Genomic DNA, 19,214 nt, shown 5'->3' with positions numbered 1-19,214 from the left:
CCAACTGTATAGTTATCTGTACACGTTGTGAACCCCATGTCACGATGATGTTCTTGTGTGAAGTAAAACTACCTTCTTCCCGGGTTCATCTCTCATTGAGCACAGTAATCTTTGTATTCTGTCAGATTTGGTGTTTTGAACGGGACAGAATTTTGATGTTGGAGAATCTTTTGCCAGGATCTTATCGATCAAAACGTCAAGTTGGAACAGTAGAGTGGGCATTATTTTATTTTTTTCACTCTACACACTAGCTTTCACATAGAATAGTCTCTCCACCATGTGAGTAATAATGCGGGCAAATTTGTAGGTTGTAAGATGGCATCATATAGATATCAACACTTTAGACAGGCAGACCTGTTTTTACAAATGTGTATGTATCAACATATGTACAATAAATGGTCTGTATTTGTTAGTACCTTGGAGGGTTTGTATCATGAGAGCATTTTTGTTAGTGATCTCACAACTCTTGACAGGAGGACTAATTTTTGTAAATATATATGTACTAACTTGATCTGTACATGTGAGTAAGTTTCTGTGCACTGATATAGTTTGTATTTTAATTCACAATACCTTCCTTTCAAAGACCTGCGTTGACAGAATGTTGTGAATTCCTAAGTATAAAGGAACAACAGAACAGGAATGTCACCTTTCACTCTCACACAAGAAAACCATGCATCATCACTCACGTGATGGCACAAACCAGCCACAATGATAGTCACATCTGGCAACACCTATGACATGGCAGACATGCTATGAACAAACAGTATGCATGAAGAAATAAATTGGGGATGGGCAAAATCAATGTTCATCAGGACAAAAACCTTATCTGACCTACATCATCTGTGCAAGGCATAAGTTTTATGCGCATACGTGCATATATGTAAGCATTATGTACCTGCAGTATTAGTATAGGTCTGTCTTCTTACGCAACCCTTGCTTAAATTGCAATAAGTCTAACATTGTGAAGTAAAAATGACGAGTCCTTTTCATTGTCTACGGAGGTAATAAATTCCTTCATCCGCTGCGTAATCTGTATTTCCAGTCTGATGCAGTTAAACTGAACGCGGAAGCATGGATTTATTCTGTAATTTATGGTGCTGTGTGTATTAATATTACATTTTTCAACATTTTCCCAAATCAGTTACTACGTTGCTCAGTTTACCCTGTTACACCCGCCAGTTCATGTTCCTTTGGCACAGCTGCGTCGGTGTACATCACTATATCATCTAACTTTGAGTAAAAAGGATACATTTTATGTATGATGCATGGATATTTTCATTTTAATGTACGGGTGCTGATCATTCTTTCTATTGATATTAAATTTATTTCTATTCATTCTGTTTTTTCTTCCGTTCGCACATCGCCACATTGAATCAAATTTCTGCTGATTAGGAACTGAGCAACCAGCATGCAGTGCTCTCACCCATAGCTGACCCATTTCCTCACCGCAGGCATTACAGACCTGTGGAAACGTGAGGGGCGGAACACTCACTCTCACGTCCAGTGCGCTGAAAAACTTAAACTTTTCCATGGCCAGGACAAGAATTCCCAGGAGCTAGGGTTGCTGGGCAACTGATTATTTTCAGGGCTTAGGAGGGCCAGGAGTGAGTCTTGCCCTTAGTTACATCCATGTCCCTGAGCACAGAGGGGACAGCAGAGTTAAAGGGGGTAATAAGCATGCAGTCACCATTTTTTTCAGCCCAAAGTAAAGTACCCGCTAAGTTGTGAGAAGCTGTAGTTAATGATTAGAATTAGTAAAGGAGCAAATGCAAACGCAAAAAAAAAAGCAGGTAAGGGTTTCATTTGTAATATCAAAGTAAATGTGACAATGCAGTCTATTCATATCGTACTGCATCTATTAAACCGATTAAACATATTTACAGGACAGCTCTCCAGCTTAGCTAGCTACAAGCTATTGAGCGGGTTACCCACTTGCTTCAGTTAATATCGAGTCATGTGTGTAGATATGTAAAATACAACTGAGTGCCCTGAATGAGGGCCTATGCTAGGTTATTAAATAATGTAATTTCACATGTAAACAATGTAAATTTCACAACAACTGAAGAACAAATTTCACTGAAAGAAACAGAAGTTGAAGCTGAACTGTTTTGCCTCTGTGTTGCATGTGATTATTAGGCATTTGATCCTGCTGCCGGGTGGGCGTCCGCGCACGAAAAGAACCGCGTCACAGGCAGAACAGGGAACTCTGCTCTTGTGCGGAGAGGTCACAAACCGCAAGTCATCCTCTGTCACCGCTCCCAGAAAAGAAGGAAGGCTGGCTGATGAAATAAAGACCTCCCCGGAGGAAAACGCAGCGCTGTTTAGTTGTTACGCTCGTTACCCACCTGCAGAGGTGAGGTGCCTCGTTACAGCGCTGAGCTGAGCTCACCTCGCGCTGCTGGTTGCTGTGCTAGACGAGGGCTCCTGAGGACAATGCACTGCGCTGCGTGCTGCGGTTTGGTAGACGGCCCCCAAGGTGACGAGATCCCACATTTAAGAGCGGGCCGCTGAACCCACACACTGGCACCCACATTTTGAGTGGGAGGGTGCGTCGTGTCTGAGTGAAACACGTCGAGTCAAATAATATAAAAAAAAAAAGACCTTCTGAACTCTTCATGGTCTCCTGAGCAATAAATCCTCCTTTCATCACCAACATTCTTAACAATGTCCATTGTTCCCTACTTGGTACGGTAAACAGCCATTTACAGCATGGTCACGCTGTGAGTGGTGTGCAGAGCCAAGATGGGACATGGATACCAATCATGGCTGTTTCTCGGAATCAGAACAATCAAAAACAACATTTCTGGAGTGCCTTTGTGCCCCACAGTGAGACAGCAGGCAACACAATGGCAGATTTATACCGTTTCATCTCTACTGATGGCACAAGAATAAGAGCGGGTGTTAAAAATTACCTGTGGATGTTTGAGGTGAACTGATTGTGTAACTGTTAAGGAAAAAAATAGCTTAATGTTTTTCTTTAATTCTTTCATTAAATATGAGGATTGCAAGCATTCCCTTTCTTAAACAAAAGAAGCAGCAAGGATGTCAGGACTCCTCTTTTAGTCATTCCAATGTGGAGTGAGAACAATGATAGATGAAGGTACCACGAACTTCACTTCTCAACTGCCATACATCAGTTGGCTTTAAGTATGAACATAGAGCATTTACCGTCTTGTGCACAACCAGAAACTCATTTGTGCTAGTTGGAGTGTATAACATTTCAGGCGTTTCTTCCTATGACCACTGAAGGGCCTGAAGGCATTTTATGACCTCTTCCAAAACATGACAAAGTGAATCACCTTTGTACAAAAGGCAGTATACTAAGCTGAACTGTACTGAACTGAAAACACCCACAGACTGACATAGTGACACATACAGTGTAATCTACAATTAATTTATGCAGTGGATATAGAGAGTCTACACATCCTTTCAACATTTCTTGATTTTATTGCCTTGAGGCCTGAAATGAAAGTCCATTGAATCAGATTTTTTTCCACTTTCATTTAGACATGGTAACCCACAAGGAGACAACTATGGGCAACAAAGAGCTACCAAAACATCTCTGGGATTGAATTGTTGAACGGCACAGATCAGGAGAGGGCTATAAAAAGATATCAAAGGCATTAAATATATCATCATACATGGTAAAAACCATAATCAAGAAATGGATTAAATATGGCACCACCAGGATAGAGGGACTGTCAGGCTGTCCCTCCAAGATGGATGACCATGCAATAAGGAAACTCACCATGGAGACCACCAAGAGGCCAACAGCAAATTTAAAAGAGTTACAAGACTTCATGGTAAGGGCTGGCCACTACATGCATACAGAAATAATTTCATTTGTTCTCCACAATTCTGAGCTGTGGGGTAGGGTAGCAATATGGATGCCACTTCTCGCAAAGAAGAACAGCTTGTCTGAATTAAGCAAAAAGACACTCTGGAACACCTGCTGTCATGTGGATGAGGTCTTGGGTCTGACAAGAGTAAGGCAGAACTTTTTGGCCTTAATTCCAAATGATGTATTTGGTGCAAAGCCAACATTAGGCTAAGAACACAGTCCCTACTGTCAAGCATGGTGGTAGCAGCATCATGTGATAGGGCTGTTTCTCTTCAGCAGTGACATGCAAAATTTTAGAGAAAAACCAGCTAACCTCTGCAAAAAAGCGGAAGATAAGGAAAATTTTTACCTTTCAGCATGACAATGACCCAAAGCACACAGCCAAATCCACAGTGGAATGGCTGGAAAAAAGGAAGATCAATGTCCTGGAATGACCCAAAATCTTTTGACTGACCTGAAGAGAACGGTTTAAAAAGCTGTGCCCTCACTATTTAAGTGAACTAGAACTCTACTGAAAAGAACAATGGGAGAAAATAGCAAAATCTAGATTTGAGAACAGATGAACTTCAGTTACCAAAGCAAAACGTTCCAAAAATGCTCCCATCAAGCATTAATTTGAGGATATGCAGACTTATGCAACCAAGACATTCAAAGTTTTTCATTTTTAATACTTACTTTACTTATTTGAAACACTGAGGGATTTCATTTTCACTTAGGTTGGCTACTATTATGTGTAAATAAAGCTAAAATTACACTTACTCTTAAGTTCAGCTTTTAAGACACCAAAACAAAAAAAAATTGAAAGGGTGTGTAGAGTTTCTCCACTGTAGATTAGAGTGAAGAACTAAAATGATCTGATTTTAAAATCTGAAAATTTAATCAAACTCATTACTTTTCTTAGAACATTATAGTACCTCATAGTGACCATAGCTAATGTCAATGCAAACCTTTTCTCTAAACAAATTTAAAATAAAATAAAAATCCTCAAAAGCACATCAGATATGGTCTGGAGGCATTTAAGTGTGGCTTTCTTGTGGAGCGTAAACCAGTAAGGGATGGGCTAGTCTGAGGGAAGCATTCCTGGCAGAGGGCTTTTTGGCCAGCTCATTCTATTTTCCTCGAAAGCCATTGATCGGGAGACATGTTTCTAGGAGTGAGAATGCCACACTCAGCCACATCCTGTAAATGTTTCTATTAAAACGAATCTGCTAATGCACCAAGTGTGGTGCAGTGAGACGGAGGGTATGTGGAGCCTCATGTTAGAGCAGGGCAGGGACCCTTTGTGTGTTGAGTCTACAGATTTTTCTGTCCAATTTTTGCATGTCCTCTGGTTTCCTCCCGTGCACCAAACACATGCTGTCTAGGTACAGTGATGTGCCTCCATTGTCCTGTGTCCCCGTGCCCTGTGATGGGCTGGTGTCCTCCCCAGGATGTAATCCTTCCTTGTGCCCCTTTTTGCCAGCTTTAGACTCAAGCCCCTCCTATGAGATTACACGGCTACTGGAAATGGATGGATAATGTGCAGACGTCTAAGAATTCTCCAGCTTAACATGTCAAAGAGTTCTGTCAGAGAAGCGAAAAGGTAGCTTTGAAAGAGAGAAGTGTAGCTCCGTATTTGTTCATGAGTAACGCAGTTTCAGGGAACCAGCCCACAAAGAGATTAGCGGCACTTTGTCTCTCTGAATTTCAGACAAAACCACAGTTTTCAAAAGGGCATGAACCCTGCAGTCAACTGACTCAAAAACAGAAGCATGGCCCTGCTACTGCTAATGGCTTTATTAAGTCTGTGTATCCGATCAGTCCATTTGCCACCCACTTCCATCTCTTATCAGAATCTCAGCCCAGGCTCATTTGACAGACCTTGACTGGGCTTTTTCTGTGGTTACAGGACCAATTCAATCAAGTGCAAAACAATTACCCCACAGCTTTCTTAAAAAAAAAAAAAAAAAAAAAATCAGGAGCCACCACTTTGATATTACTGCTGACATCAAAATCTTCAGCTCGAAATACTGATATTTTTATATTATTATGTTTTAAATTTAAATTGCAAAAAAAAAAAAAAAAACATTTGGACCGAATATTGACATACATATCCACAGAGAGGATCGGGGAAAAAGGACCCCTGTCTCTTTAAGAGCACTTCCTGCCGAAAGCCACGCCTTGCCTGTGTTTTCCCCAATGTCGTTCTGCACGGCCTGTTCCATCCTGTGTCTGACGTCTGTTTGGGAGTGCCATTACTCACCACAGGCAGCATTCCTTGGCAGCGCACAGCCCTCACTCCTCTTCCCACCCACCTCCCTCCCACGGCTCCGCGTGCCGGAAACCCAGTCCCCCACAGAAATGCAGTTTGTGTGTGCATTCCTGCAGCTTCCCATGCAGCAAAATTTCCAAGAAGTCTGTTACTTTCCGGGCTCTTAATTCCCTCCGTTATCAAAGCATCTTGTGACATGCGCAGTATCACTGCTAACTCAAGACACTCAGTCTGAATACCTGACATTTACAGTCTTTGGCTGGAGTCTGTCAGAGGGCTAACACTGTCAGTTCGTAAGAATTTAACCAGGTTTGTTAAGACATTAGCAAAGTGACATTTTAAAACATTCCACCTGACTACTGTTTGACATTTATACACGTAAATTAAATTGAAAATGCGTGAATAATCTTATTATTTCCGCTCATTCTGTCCAGTGGGTCACCAGTCAGGTGCTTTAAGCTGGTAAAGTTGACTGTAACAGCCCAAGAATTAAAATGCTACAGGTTTGGCTGTCCACAACTTTGGTTTTGGCTGTCCTGTTACTTGTGTGATTGAGATGCTTGAACTGAAGCGTTTATAAATGCTATATTGCTTTTCCAGGCTATCACAGAGGACATTTTCATGATAGCTGTGTATAATTCATGCCACATGCGATTTTTCCCTAAGGGTGTTCTTTGTGAGTTGACTGGTTCGTTAGACAACTTCCAGCTAAAATGATGAGTAACAGGAAATGATATGGCAAGTCAGTGTTCTACTGTACCTTGAAATAAGCACCTGTGTCAGGGTACAGAAAATACAATGCTCACTTTTCTATATATTATCAAAACCAACCACTTTAGTTACATGCTTATACAATCTCTAAATCCACTACACTTTGCATGCATCTTTTAATTCAAGAGTTCAACAACTTCATCAGAATATCATCACTTATGGGTGCCAAAATGTGTGTTCCTGCATGGAATATATACAGTAATAAGAACATAAGAACATAAGAACATATGATGACGAGAACAGGCCATTCGGCCCAACTAAGCTCGCCATTTCTTAATTAAAGAGTATACAAAACTGCATCAAGTCTAGACTTGAACACAGCAAGGGTCTCTGCCTCAACTACATGACCTGGCAACCTATTCCATGTATTGATAACTCTTTGTGTAAAATAATATTTCCTTACATCAGTGCGGAACTTACTCTTAACTAGTTTCCATTTATGTCCTCTTGTTTTACAGACTGAACTCACCCTAAAGAATCTATTATAGTTAACCTTATTGATTCCTTTTATAAATTTAAATACCTCAATTAAATCACCCCTAAGCCTCCTCTCGCTTAATCTAAATAGGTTAAGTGACTTGAGTCTTTCCTCATAGCATTTATATTTCATGCCAGGAACTAATTTAGTTGCCCTTCTTTGAACCTTTTCTAAAGCTTCAGTATCTTTTTTATAGTGCGGTGCCCAGAACTGCACACAGTATTCCAGGTGTGGTCTGACTAAGGCATTGTATAATTTCAATATAACCTCTTTAGATTTATACTCAATAGTTTTGGCTACATATCCCAGCATCCTGTTGGCCTTTTTTACTGCTACAGCACACTGCCTAGATCCTGTTAAGCTTGGGTCAACCATTACTCCCAAGTCCTTTTCAAATTGAGCACATTCTAGTTTTTTTCCACCCATGAAGTAGTCTTGTTTAAGGTTCTTATTTCCTACATGCAAGATTTTACATTTATCTAAATTGAAAGTCATCTGCCAGGTATCTGCCCACTTTTGGATGCTGTTTAGGTCTTCCTGTATTATTTTAGTTGATTCTATACTGTTGGCTAGACCCCCTAGTTTTGTGTCATCTGCAAATTTTACTATTTTACTTCTAACCTCTGCATCAATACCATAATGGTAAATCTCAGATCCCACACAAGTGCTTAGTTTGTATAGTGTATGTTACTGCATTCACCCATAAGTAATAGTAAAATATTTCCTCTATGACAGCCACACAGAATTTAAATGTAAATGGCAACAATGGTAGTCTACTACTACTAGTATGTGTCTTAATCATCAAGGAAAAATTCAAGGAAGAGTAATGGAAGGCTAATTGTAACAGAACATGTTGTATTTTGAGTAGATTTCCATAACTTTTTTCTCCAAACAGCCCTATCAAGTAAAACTCACCAAAAAAAAAATCTAGAATCCAGAATGCCCCCTAGTGGTGATTTATAACAACAACAGTTTCATGCACTGTCCCAGCTTGTTCTCTCACAGGTATATCATTTGAAACAAACTAAACTTCAAGGAGATAATATAAAAAGTTAAAATTCATTAAATTAATTAAATTGAGGTTATAGTCTTCCATTAAAATGACACTTTTACTATTTTTGGCCACAGATCCAGACAAATATGAATTTGCGGAAGAAAGACAACACAAAAAGCACAAAAATACAGTCCATTTAGCAAAATTAATATGTTTAAAATAAAAGTAAAATCTTCTCATTATTGCTAAACATCAGAGTTCAATATATGTACAAGAAAATATTCATCAAGAAACCTTTACCTAGTCAATGACTTTTAAAGTGCAACTGAAAGTTACATTAAGAATCTTTTATGGTCTTTTATGGGATTTTATGGGATTTCAGAAAAATAAACATCACACAGCAATGGTCTCAGGGAAGATTCTGCATAATAAATAAATAAATTAAGCATCCAAACATGCAAATAACCTCACACAGCTGATATTCATTTCATAAAATGTCATTGCAATGACTCACATACTTACAGTAACAATGACACTAAAGCTGGCCTAAACCAAAAGGTTATATTAATACAGATTTTAAAGTAGCATGTTTGTCAGATTAATTGTGAGGCTGTCCAGATACAAACTGCAAAGGTAAATCATGTAATCACTCAGGCCAAGTTAGTTTATGCTGTGAGAATGGGTCGTATATCAGAGCTTACTTTGCTTCCTTCTTCATTAGTAATAGTGGTTAGGAACTTTAGAAATTACATGACATGGAAACCAGAATACATTTCCTGGGAGTATCTGAAAACCCACCTTCAAAGTCAAGTCTGACCTTAAAACCTTGATGGAACCTAAAACCTATATGGAATAATGCTTTATTCTCTTCATAAAGGATATCAAATCCATTCATGCAAACATCTGCCACCTCCATGATAACTCAAACTCTCCTTCGGTGCTGATGACTGTCTCTGGTGACTGACAGCAGAGGCCTTGACCTCAGAAGGTCAGAGCTGGAAGTGTGAGGAATCATACCACTGGCAAAGTGAAGAGGGGATTCAGGTGGCCACAGGGGGCCTGCAGTCACTGAGCATTAGCTCAGCCTTTCCCCAACACGACTACTAAATATGCCTTAAGAGTTAACTATGACATGTGCGAACACAATTAATATAACCACTGTGTCAAAAAAAGTAACATGCATGTTAAAAAACACAGGTGGCCATGCAGTAGTCTTGACACGGAAGTAACCACGGAAACATTTCACTGTTTCTCTCGGTGGCGCTACCTTGGAACACTCAGAGACAGCAGACAGGAATCAAGCTAAAGCGTAGGAGTCAGAACAGTCCTGACGATGAACAGATTTCACTAGATACGGATCAGGGTCCTGTAATGTAACTACTGTCTGTGCTGTGTCTGACTAACAGACACCTTGGGGGGACCCAGAGGGATGGCAGAGTCTCAGCACGTGGTCTGCCAGAGGCCCTAAGCTCACCTGTCTCAGACCAGCATGGGACAAGCCTGTTTTGTCACTAGTCTACACCTTCAGGGTTAATCTCATACTCTGGTCATTCATACGGAAAACCGTATAACTGGGAGACATACAAGCAGAGAAAGCAGACACACCAACATAAAAATTTGGTCACTGGTAACAGTGGCTGCCGTGTGTGTCTGAGTGGATGGAAATATACTTTCATGAAAATTATGGAAAAAAATATTAATATACATAGGCATATACCATCTCTCTCATATATAAGGATGCAAACTGGCTGCTTCGCTTAGTTTTTCTGAGCATTTTATCCTGGAGATGTAAGGCCCTGAGCTTAGGAGGAACAATTTGTGAGGACTCACCAGCAGGGAAGCCCTACTCATCAGCACCTCTGTTTGACACAGACCCAGCCCTTGCCAGAGGAGGGATTCCATTTACAAAAGTCTGGCCTTGGCTAGTCACAAAGAAAAAGCAAGAGATACAGATTAAAGGCGCAGATCAGTGGAAACAGGCTCTGTAGCAGATATAGGCCCCTAACGCCAGGGCCGTGCACAGGTACACGTTGGCCAGCATGGTTGTCAGTGGCCCCAGTGGAATCTTGGCCTCCTCCTCTGCCTTGCCCTCTCTCTGCTGCTGCGGTGCAGTCACCTGGCCTTCGGCTCTCTGCCTCCTGTGTCCAGACGGGCTGTCGGGCTGATCGCCAGGGACAGATACAGGCAGGGCCAGGGGGACAGGAGGCTCATTCCTCCTGCGCAGCTCAGGCTCCGGGTGAGAGCTGCGACAAAGACAAGCGTGGACAAGCTGGCTCCAGCCTTGGCATGCGGATGCAGAAATATATACAGTGCTTACACTTCACACTGCCATCTAGCACCCCAACAATTCAGGATCTGCAACCGCATTCAAAAGATGCACCACATGTTAGCTTGCACAAAGTGCATGTTAAGGCAAGCTTAATTGAGCCGGTAAGTAAGCCTAAATATACACAAATACATTCCAAACACAGAATTAGCTCAGCAAGCTGTGAACAACAGGATTTGCAGACTTGCACGGGACCAGCATAAGAATACTTAAACTTCAGCAACCATGGTGATCAAGTAATACGAAAATTTAAAGAGGCACATCTATTTAGTCTGCTAAAGGTCTGTGTGCATGCATGTATTCAAAAGAAATGACAAAGTACTTTTTTGATTTGAAAAACAAAATGTACTTATAGATCCAATTAAAATGTGAGGCCCTGGTATGGTCAATGTTTTTACCATTTGGAATAAATTCATGTAGCAGCTAGCTACATTTTTATTACTGGAGTACACTTGAATAATTGCCTCCTTATTGTCAATTTAAATATAATTTTAAGGGAAATTACTATTTTGAAGCAACATATAAAAATGCTAAGCTTCTAACCCTCAGGAGTTCAAAGTGGATACTAAAAAACCGATAATCTGAAATACATGTTCTCTCTTGGCCTTCCTTAAAGTGATACCTGTTTTTTTGGTCTGACCAAAAAAAAAATAAATAAAAAATACCTGGTGACTGTATTTTTAACACAGATCATTGATCACCCCAACGGCAGGTCTTTCTGATGTAGGTCACTGAAGCAATAAATCAAATATTTTTCTGTGCAGTACGACAGAACATTAATAGTGACAATACTCTAGTTCACATTTATATTTGTATAATTTACCTGTGTATATGGAATCCACTGTCACGCATTATGAGAAGCTCCTCCTTTACGTCAGGGAATGGGAGGAACTCTGCCCTGTTGTTCTGAGAGTCTACTCCGATGTGTTTGGGGGGTCTGGGGAGTGGGGAAGGGGGAGGAAGTGGGGGTGTGAACATGGGGAGAATGTCCTCCTCATCTGAATGGTCCTTCCATGCCTCCTTTACACAGAGGAAACAGGATCTCAGACACAGGCATGCTGTATGGAGTCTGGCCACAGCTTAGAGTGAGAGTCCACACAGAAGTAATGCATTTGTTTAGCACGTGAAAAGCAAGAAGTGTGAAAGCAACATGTAATTACACAGGATATGCTCAGCAGCCAATCAGCTGCTGTGCTCATGACTGATACACTCAACCACAAATGGCAGGGCCATCTGTCGATCAAAGAAAAAAGTTAATTGATTATACCTCATTAGTTGATTAGTTGGTAGATGCAGATTTGTTTTGCCATTTTTAGCTACATTAGTCTGTCTCCTTAGTTGAGGTATCTGCATTATCATTTCTAACACACTGCCTTCAAGAAAAAAAAAAAAACTGGCTACTTGATGCCATTCACACCAGATTCAGGTTATAAGGGCTTTTCATGCTTCCTGTTGATGTAATGTGTGCAGGGTTGCCTAGTTAGGCTTAATCACCAAAAGTGGCTGAATCAATACCGATTCCACACTAACCTGTGGGTTGGAAAGGCCAGCGGGTGTTTTGGCTTTGTTTGCAAAATAGCATCAAATGAACTAAAACATAAATTTATGTAAACAACCACAAAAGGGTCTTGAGGGTCCTGAGCATGAATAGCCATATGTAATATTTATGAAACAACAGTTTGCGTTTGCGTTTGCGAGTAAAATAGACATATTCAGCATTATTTTTGGAATGTATTTTTAACCAAGGGTTAAACCAGATCAATGTCAATCAAAGAATTAGTTGTCAACTAAAGCTTTAGCTGATGAGTGTATTTATATGATGTTAGTTAATAAAGTAAATGATAACAGCTTCAATAAACACCAGCTGCAAGCACAGGTAATATATAATACATAAGAAACCCTGGATAAAAGATACAATCCAGATCAATCCACTCTTCACAACCTGGCATCACCAGCCTTAAAATTCACTTGCAACGGCATTTAAAAATTACACAAAATGGTCAGAACACTGGTATCCTGGGTCATTCTGGTCAATTGTGTGCTGCGACTTTATAGGGTACTGAAGCAGCAAACCTGTGCGGATGCATTTCCCAGAATGCTCTTGGCTCCTTCGATGACAGCCAGGTAAGAGAATCGGAGCTGGTGAGCGGTCTGGATGAGACCCATTCGGTACTGCCTCATCTCCAGCAGGACGTCACTGACGGAAACCGATGAAGGGTCTTCCTGAGTGGACATCTGCAGGGAACGATCCGTTAATTACACAATATTAATTTTAATATACAGCATCATAATTAAAGATATCTGCTGAGCAAGTGGGCATCAGTACATACTGACAGTAAAACATGCTGTAATTTAGTTCAGTTTTCTCTGCATTTCTCTTCCAAGGGCAGCATATGAGCACAGTGTATACAATGTGCTGTAACAGCTTTCTCTTTCCATCCACTTTTCTGCATGTTAAATGTGCCTTCATGATGGGTTTAATGTACATAAAAAAAAACAAAACCACAGCTTTGGCTGTGGAAATTAATGGTGGGAATCAAAAGAAGGCTAAACACACTCACAAATAAAGAATTAAGTCTTTGACATTTGAATAAAGAATTTACTAGAGAGTAACTCCTTGATCATTCTGATTTATAATAATGTATATGTGTGTGTATTATATATAGGTAGATATTAATAATCAATCATGATGATAAATAATTAACAATAATTTCTCCATTATATAAATAAATTAAACAAAGTAGTGCAGCTTCCCCACACACTCACCAGCAGCAGACAGGTGTCTACAAGACAGAATGTACCGGAACGGCCGATTCCCGCACTGCAGTGCACAACCACAGGCCCCTGATCAGGGCTCAGACACCCAGACTCCCTCACTTTGAAAAGGAAGTTCAGGAAAGAGGAGGGGGACTCGGGTACCCCAAAGTCTGGCCAGGCAGTGTAGTGGAAGTGAAGGATCTCTCTGGTCTCCTCGGTCTAGGGTTTTTCAATAGTTGTCAAGAAATGTCATTTTTGATAACTGATGAATTTGTCATTCCAAGCAGAAACAGAATGGCACAGTTATGGCTTTGTTAGATTTTGACAGAAAATATGTACTTTTACATACTGTACATTATTTTAGTCATTTACAGTTATAGATGAATGGACAGAGTGAGATTCAAGAACTTTTCAAAATGTACACTGGACATATTAAGTGCGAAGGAGTGGCCAGAGTCAAGGTCAGCTAAACTACACTGCAGCTGCCTCAGAAGAGCTCTGGCACAGCAGCTGTACCCTGGGACCTGAGAAAAAGAGTCTTCTGTCAAGATGTGAAAGCTCGCACAACACAAGGTGAGGTAGAAGGAAGCCACTACCAACAGATTCTCCAACTCCAGCTGCCGCACGGTGCAGTAGGACTTCACATCTTCTGAGATCAGAGTCACCCTAAAGCATGTGTCACCGAAGATCAACTCCCTGTCCAATGGACGTGGCCAGTACTGGGCACATTTCACCTGAAAATGTCCAGAATAGCATCAAGGGAGGTGAATAACTCCTGGTCTGCCATCAACAGATGAACAGAAGACAAAAAATCTTCACACAAAAAATGTGATGGACTATTCACTAAGGTGATGGCTGTGGCACAGTTAAATTTATAAAACTGCATTTGATTCAATTATGTTTAGAAAGACAAACCAGGGTTGGTTTTTAAACTACACAACACGAATAACTACAATTACATTTTATAGAAGGAAATACAAATGGTTTCAGATGGGATAGCTTAAGTGTTAATTAGCTACACACTGTGCTTACAATACACCTAAAACTATACATGTGATTCCATTAAAAAGCTGTACGATAGGACAGATACTCTACTCACAGAGCCCAGCTCAATGATGCGGTTCAGCATCACCACTCCGCGAGACCTCTGCTCCCACACCATCTCCCAGAAATGACCACAGGTTGTTGGCAAGGGGCCCTGCGGGGGCCAAAAGCAGCAGTGTTGCAATCTCACTTCCCAGGAGTGCATAAAACGCACAGGACCACAGGATGGTGTGCACATTATCACCATGAGCTGCAGATCATCTTCCAGTGAAACCTGTGGATTGTGGATAACACCTCCACCGCCTCCCTGACATATCTGTGTGTGGATCTGCTTTCACATGACATGTTTTTCGTGATAAGATCAGGCTTGCGGCATAGTTTTATACCACCTTTAGACAACAGTGCACTTTCCATAGTCTATTGCTTTCTTACCCCCCAGCCTAAGAATGTATGATATGACCCATTTATAACAGGTTTCCATACACTAAACTCCACTCAAGCATAACTTTGTTACATTAGATTTCATATTCACAGCTGAGTATGAGTGTGAGTGTGAGTTTCAAGATTATTGTGGGGTATATGAAAGCACAGTGTTTATACGTGCATCACATTGTCTTTTTAAATGGCTGATCAGTGGAAGCTGCAAGAAAAGGTCCACCTTTCATGGACCTGCAAATCAAACAGAAACTGATCTTGTTAAGCATATCACTGAGCCGAAAGGATTATTTGAAAAGCCACAAACTTCATGGTTTAAAACAAGCAAACATATCTGACAGGTACGCGATAAACATTTACAGAACCTTTCACACTCACTGGTTTTGAAAAGAGAAGGCTGGATGCACAGTGAAAAAAAGCTCAATTTTCAGATCCAGGTTGAGACTGTTTTTCAGTCTACCATGACGGGAAAATGAATGCCTAAGACATGCAGGGGCGAGACGGTTGGCTGTTGACAGAAGGCATAACGGGTGCACAAACAGCTGGGTGAGACAAAAATAATCTATTATAGTACTGACAGGAAAAATCCAGTCATTGTATAGTTGGCAGTACGTGGGCACTGGGCAGTGCACTTTTTCCCCAATGCGATTTTACAGTAATTCTAGCAGCTCTGAAACTGTTCTGTAAAACCTCTATTATTAGGGAGCAGATTAACCTTTATTCTAGTAATAAAGAAAACACTACGAGAAAATAACAATATCCTAAAACAGCCGTGAACGATTATCGCTATAAGTCTGATTTTGAGTCACGGGCAGATGAATCTACTGTACAGCATATGCAGGGGCTGACTCCAGTAATGCTAAGAGTGGTGCATTTGAGAAGGGGGACATTTGATCCCACAATAACAAGTTCCACACGATACCATATTCAACCGCATTGAGACTCTGCTCAATCTTGTGAAAAAGCATGCAGGACCAACCCTGAATAACAAACTGTGTCTCAGAAAAACGTATGTGTGAGGGCAGAAATACGAGAAAGTCAATCCAGGACACAGTCATAACGTATTATTCTGATAACATTTAGACAACATTATACCAGTTGCTCCCTGTTATTAACACAGGTTCTGTAGCTAGCATGGTATGAGAGACGTTTTTCGCTTTGAGGTTCGCTAATATTAAAGAATACATAATGTTACTTAAAGTACTTAATGTTAACTAATTAATGTTAGAAACTGAAAGGACATTCAACCTGAGAAAGTAACAGTTACAGCTGTCAGCTATATTATATGGCTTTGTATGTTAGCTAATGGTATAGGTAGCTTAACTGATGTTCCATAAGCACCATTATCATCAGAGCTAAAACAGTTCTTCATGCACCTCTTAACTAGCGTGTTAATGTAAATTAGCAGTAGCTAGCTACAGAATTCAAATCAAACTAGATGATAATGTTAATTAGAGTCATTGATTGCATTAACATTAACATTAACTGCGGTCTATCAAAATGATTAAATTTTAACAGACCACATATTTGCCAAGAAAAATAAAAATTAAAGGCGAGAGCAGTTTTTAAACTGGGATAAGGTTGTTTGAGAGCTCTTGCTCAAGACTAACATATGGATACTTGGAAAACGCCATCACACCATTACCTGTGTGAGAATGTAACTTCTTCCAGCCTCTTTCATCGGAATTAAGCTGGCATTGATGTAGTCATTGGTACCTAACTGTAAACGTATTCTGCTGTGGTCAACTGCAGGAAAGAAAGCAAGGTGAGAAACTAATTGTGTATAATTTTACATTTTGTATGTTTCAGATCTTGACCTATGCTGCCATTAGCTTACTACTGCTGACTTGCGTTATATCAGTCCATATTTAACCATTTTCTCCCCAAAGTTGCCAAACATAACTGTGATGACACCATACTATTATACCTAAAAATGAATGTATTAATTACAATCCTCATCTACTGTCATTCAGTAGCATTTAAGCAGAAAGTCTGCCCTCATGATAATCTTAACCACATTGATTTTTCATGTAGCATTTTTTTTTCCAGATAATCCTCCTACTGAATAATTTTCCAAACAGGAAAAGCCAGCCTTGCATAGTACTCACACGGGCTCACATCTTTGTAGCGATTTCTCCCTTTGTTTTCAGGTAGTTTGGCATGCTTAAAGGGCAGCTCGCTTGACAGCAAACATATTTCCTGGAAAAAAATATGCAGAGAACATAACTACACTAATGTAGAGTTTTTTTTTTTTCATGGCCGGCGAATATAGGCTTTCAGAAGATAAAGATACATACACTTGTGATGATATGGACTGAAAGAAGCAGTTAAAATAACGTACCCAGAACTGTAATTCTTAGGGTTCAACAATATATAACACAAAAATCTCAAAATGCTGATTCTGATTCTTAAAGTATGTACTTCTGTGACTGAATTCAATATGCACTACCTTAATTTAGCGAACTGGCCACTTATTTATATTTTTAATTGACCATTTCCGATCTTCAGTTACAGTCTCCAGGCAACCAATTAACTGCTCCTGGCACGGTGAACGCACCAGCGTTTGCTTAAATCACCTTGCTAACGTTTGTTATTTCCACATTAAAAATAAACCATTTGATCACGAATACTTTAACCAACTGTCTCAACATTAACACACTGACAAAGTGTTTGTATAAATATACCGCAGCCGTATATTGTTTAGACATCTTTCCAGGTGAAATTAATGTGTAGTTTAAATTAGCTGCTAATTAACGTTAACGTTGTCTAAGTTACCGTTAATTTAACGTTAGCCATCTAACCAGCAAATCAGTTTGTTCAAATTCACTGTAAAGACAGTGGTAACCTTCCTAATTAACCCTTAAATGATCTAAACTGACGTTCGCTAACGTTAGTTTGGTTATCAAACAACCAAGACGTTAGGTGCAGTCACACATGTCGCCTTGCTGCTGACTTTTCTCCTCCAGAACCTGTTAAAAGTAGCAAGCTAGTTAAAGCTAATGTGTTCCAGTATAGTGGTTTTTCCTACCTGGTAAAAGGTGTTCCAATACCCGGCTTCGTCGATTTCCTGAAACTCGGCCTCCACTGTGGTACTCATTTTTCGTCTTATCGGTTTTGCCAGGTCCCTCCAGGTAATTTAAAAGTAACTAGTTACTAGTAACTAACACGTTAACTCATTGGCGCGTGGTTTGGCCAACAGTATGTCTCGGACTCTCGGTCTGTTTATATTAAAAACGTAATAAGATTTTCAAAGCAATGTTACCCTACTTGCCTTTGATCCTATATGCTACCCCTTTCGCCCAAGGGTCTTAATTCACTGATCTGTCGGGGTTTATACAGTGTTTTAAAATGACACTGACATACTGGCCACTCCTATCTATACAGCACCGACTTCCATTATTCAAGGAACCAGCTATTAAAATGGTAAAACCATTGCTAATGCAATGTTGGCGACCAGGAAAGTATTACTTACAGATGTCTTGCAGTTACCACTTTACCTCCCACTTAACTATTGCTCCTGGCTTTTTGACCACAACTTGAAAAAGGAAGAACAGACCTGCAAATTGCATTCTTTCACTGATAAGTTAGTTTATTTAAAAGGAAGGACAATAATGTCTGCCAAAAGAACAACTTAAGTCGGCTTAAGTGTTGAAAAAATAACTTCAGAAATTGCAAACTATTTGATTTGGGTTGGATTACACATTATTTATAAATAGGCACAGACATATATTAAGACTAGAGCTGGAATTTCAATGCACATTTCAACATGCATCCATTAAAAAGTTGCCCTTCTGAAATGCAAAACAACACTTTTGAAACATAATTTATTGCACATTTAAAGATTACAACATAAAGTGGCTTATTATAGCCAGAAAACTACATAGTTTGACCCATTTCAATCCAATCCAGAGGGAAAAAAAGATACATTACACTGTTACAAAATCATAATTCTTCTGAGATCTTGTCTTTATTGTTCATGTAAAATCAAATAAAAAGGCTACAGAGGAATGGCACAGACCAGAAACTGCATAGCTTTATAAAAAAGACAGTGGCTGGGATGTGGTAAAGTAAACCAAACCATAGAGTCCTTGGCACTAATTAAGCTCAGGGGTGAAGAGCTAGATGCACCACTGCACTGCCAATGTTATGGTCCTGATTAGTACTGGAAGATTTCCTATCAACAATGGAATATATTCCAATACTTTAGATATATCAAGATATTATGAATGGAGCATAAAAAACACAATGCGGTTTGTGCAAATTTCTTAATATCTGATGCCAATTGCTAGGAAAATGAATTCATCAGTTGTCACACTA

At 39.9% G+C, this 19,214-nt stretch overlaps 1 protein-coding gene across 1 annotated transcript; it reads right to left on the bottom strand.

Annotated features, from left to right (window-relative positions):
- Positions 1 to 10,301: 10,301 nt before the first annotated feature.
- Positions 10,302 to 17,994, bottom strand: LOC118779626 (tyrosine-protein phosphatase non-receptor type 1-like). Its single transcript, XM_036531801.1, has 9 exons — positions 17,926 to 17,994; positions 17,006 to 17,096; positions 16,543 to 16,643; positions 14,518 to 14,616; positions 14,015 to 14,152; positions 13,428 to 13,637; positions 12,735 to 12,896; positions 11,485 to 11,681; positions 10,302 to 10,578 (listed from the first exon to the last, which is right to left on the bottom strand). Exons 1-9 carry the CDS (start codon positions 17,992 to 17,994, stop codon positions 10,302 to 10,304), a joined length of 1,344 nt encoding a protein of 447 aa, XP_036387694.1.
- Between the last annotated feature and the right edge of the window lie 1,220 nt (positions 17,995 to 19,214).

This window comes from Megalops cyprinoides, chromosome 6 (assembly GCF_013368585.1).
Source record: "Megalops cyprinoides isolate fMegCyp1 chromosome 6, fMegCyp1.pri, whole genome shotgun sequence".
Taxonomy (NCBI): Eukaryota; Metazoa; Chordata; class Actinopteri; order Elopiformes; family Megalopidae; genus Megalops; species Megalops cyprinoides.
This window is presented reverse-complemented; position numbering and strand designations above follow the sequence as displayed.

Excerpts from the sequence above, each read along its gene's own strand:
- LOC118779626 (XM_036531801.1), bottom strand. The coding sequence starts at position 17,994 with ATGAGTACCACAGTGGAGGCCGAGTTTCAGGAAATCGACGAAGCCGGG. Across the intron at positions 16,644-17,005 it reads CTACAAAGATGTGAGCCCGT|TTGACCACAGCAGAATACGT; the intron begins GTGAGTACTATG and ends TCTTTCCTGCAG. Across the intron at positions 11,682-12,734 it reads TGGGAAATGCATCCGCACAG|GAGGCATGGAAGGACCATTC; the intron begins GTTTGCTGCTTC and ends CTCTGTGTAAAG.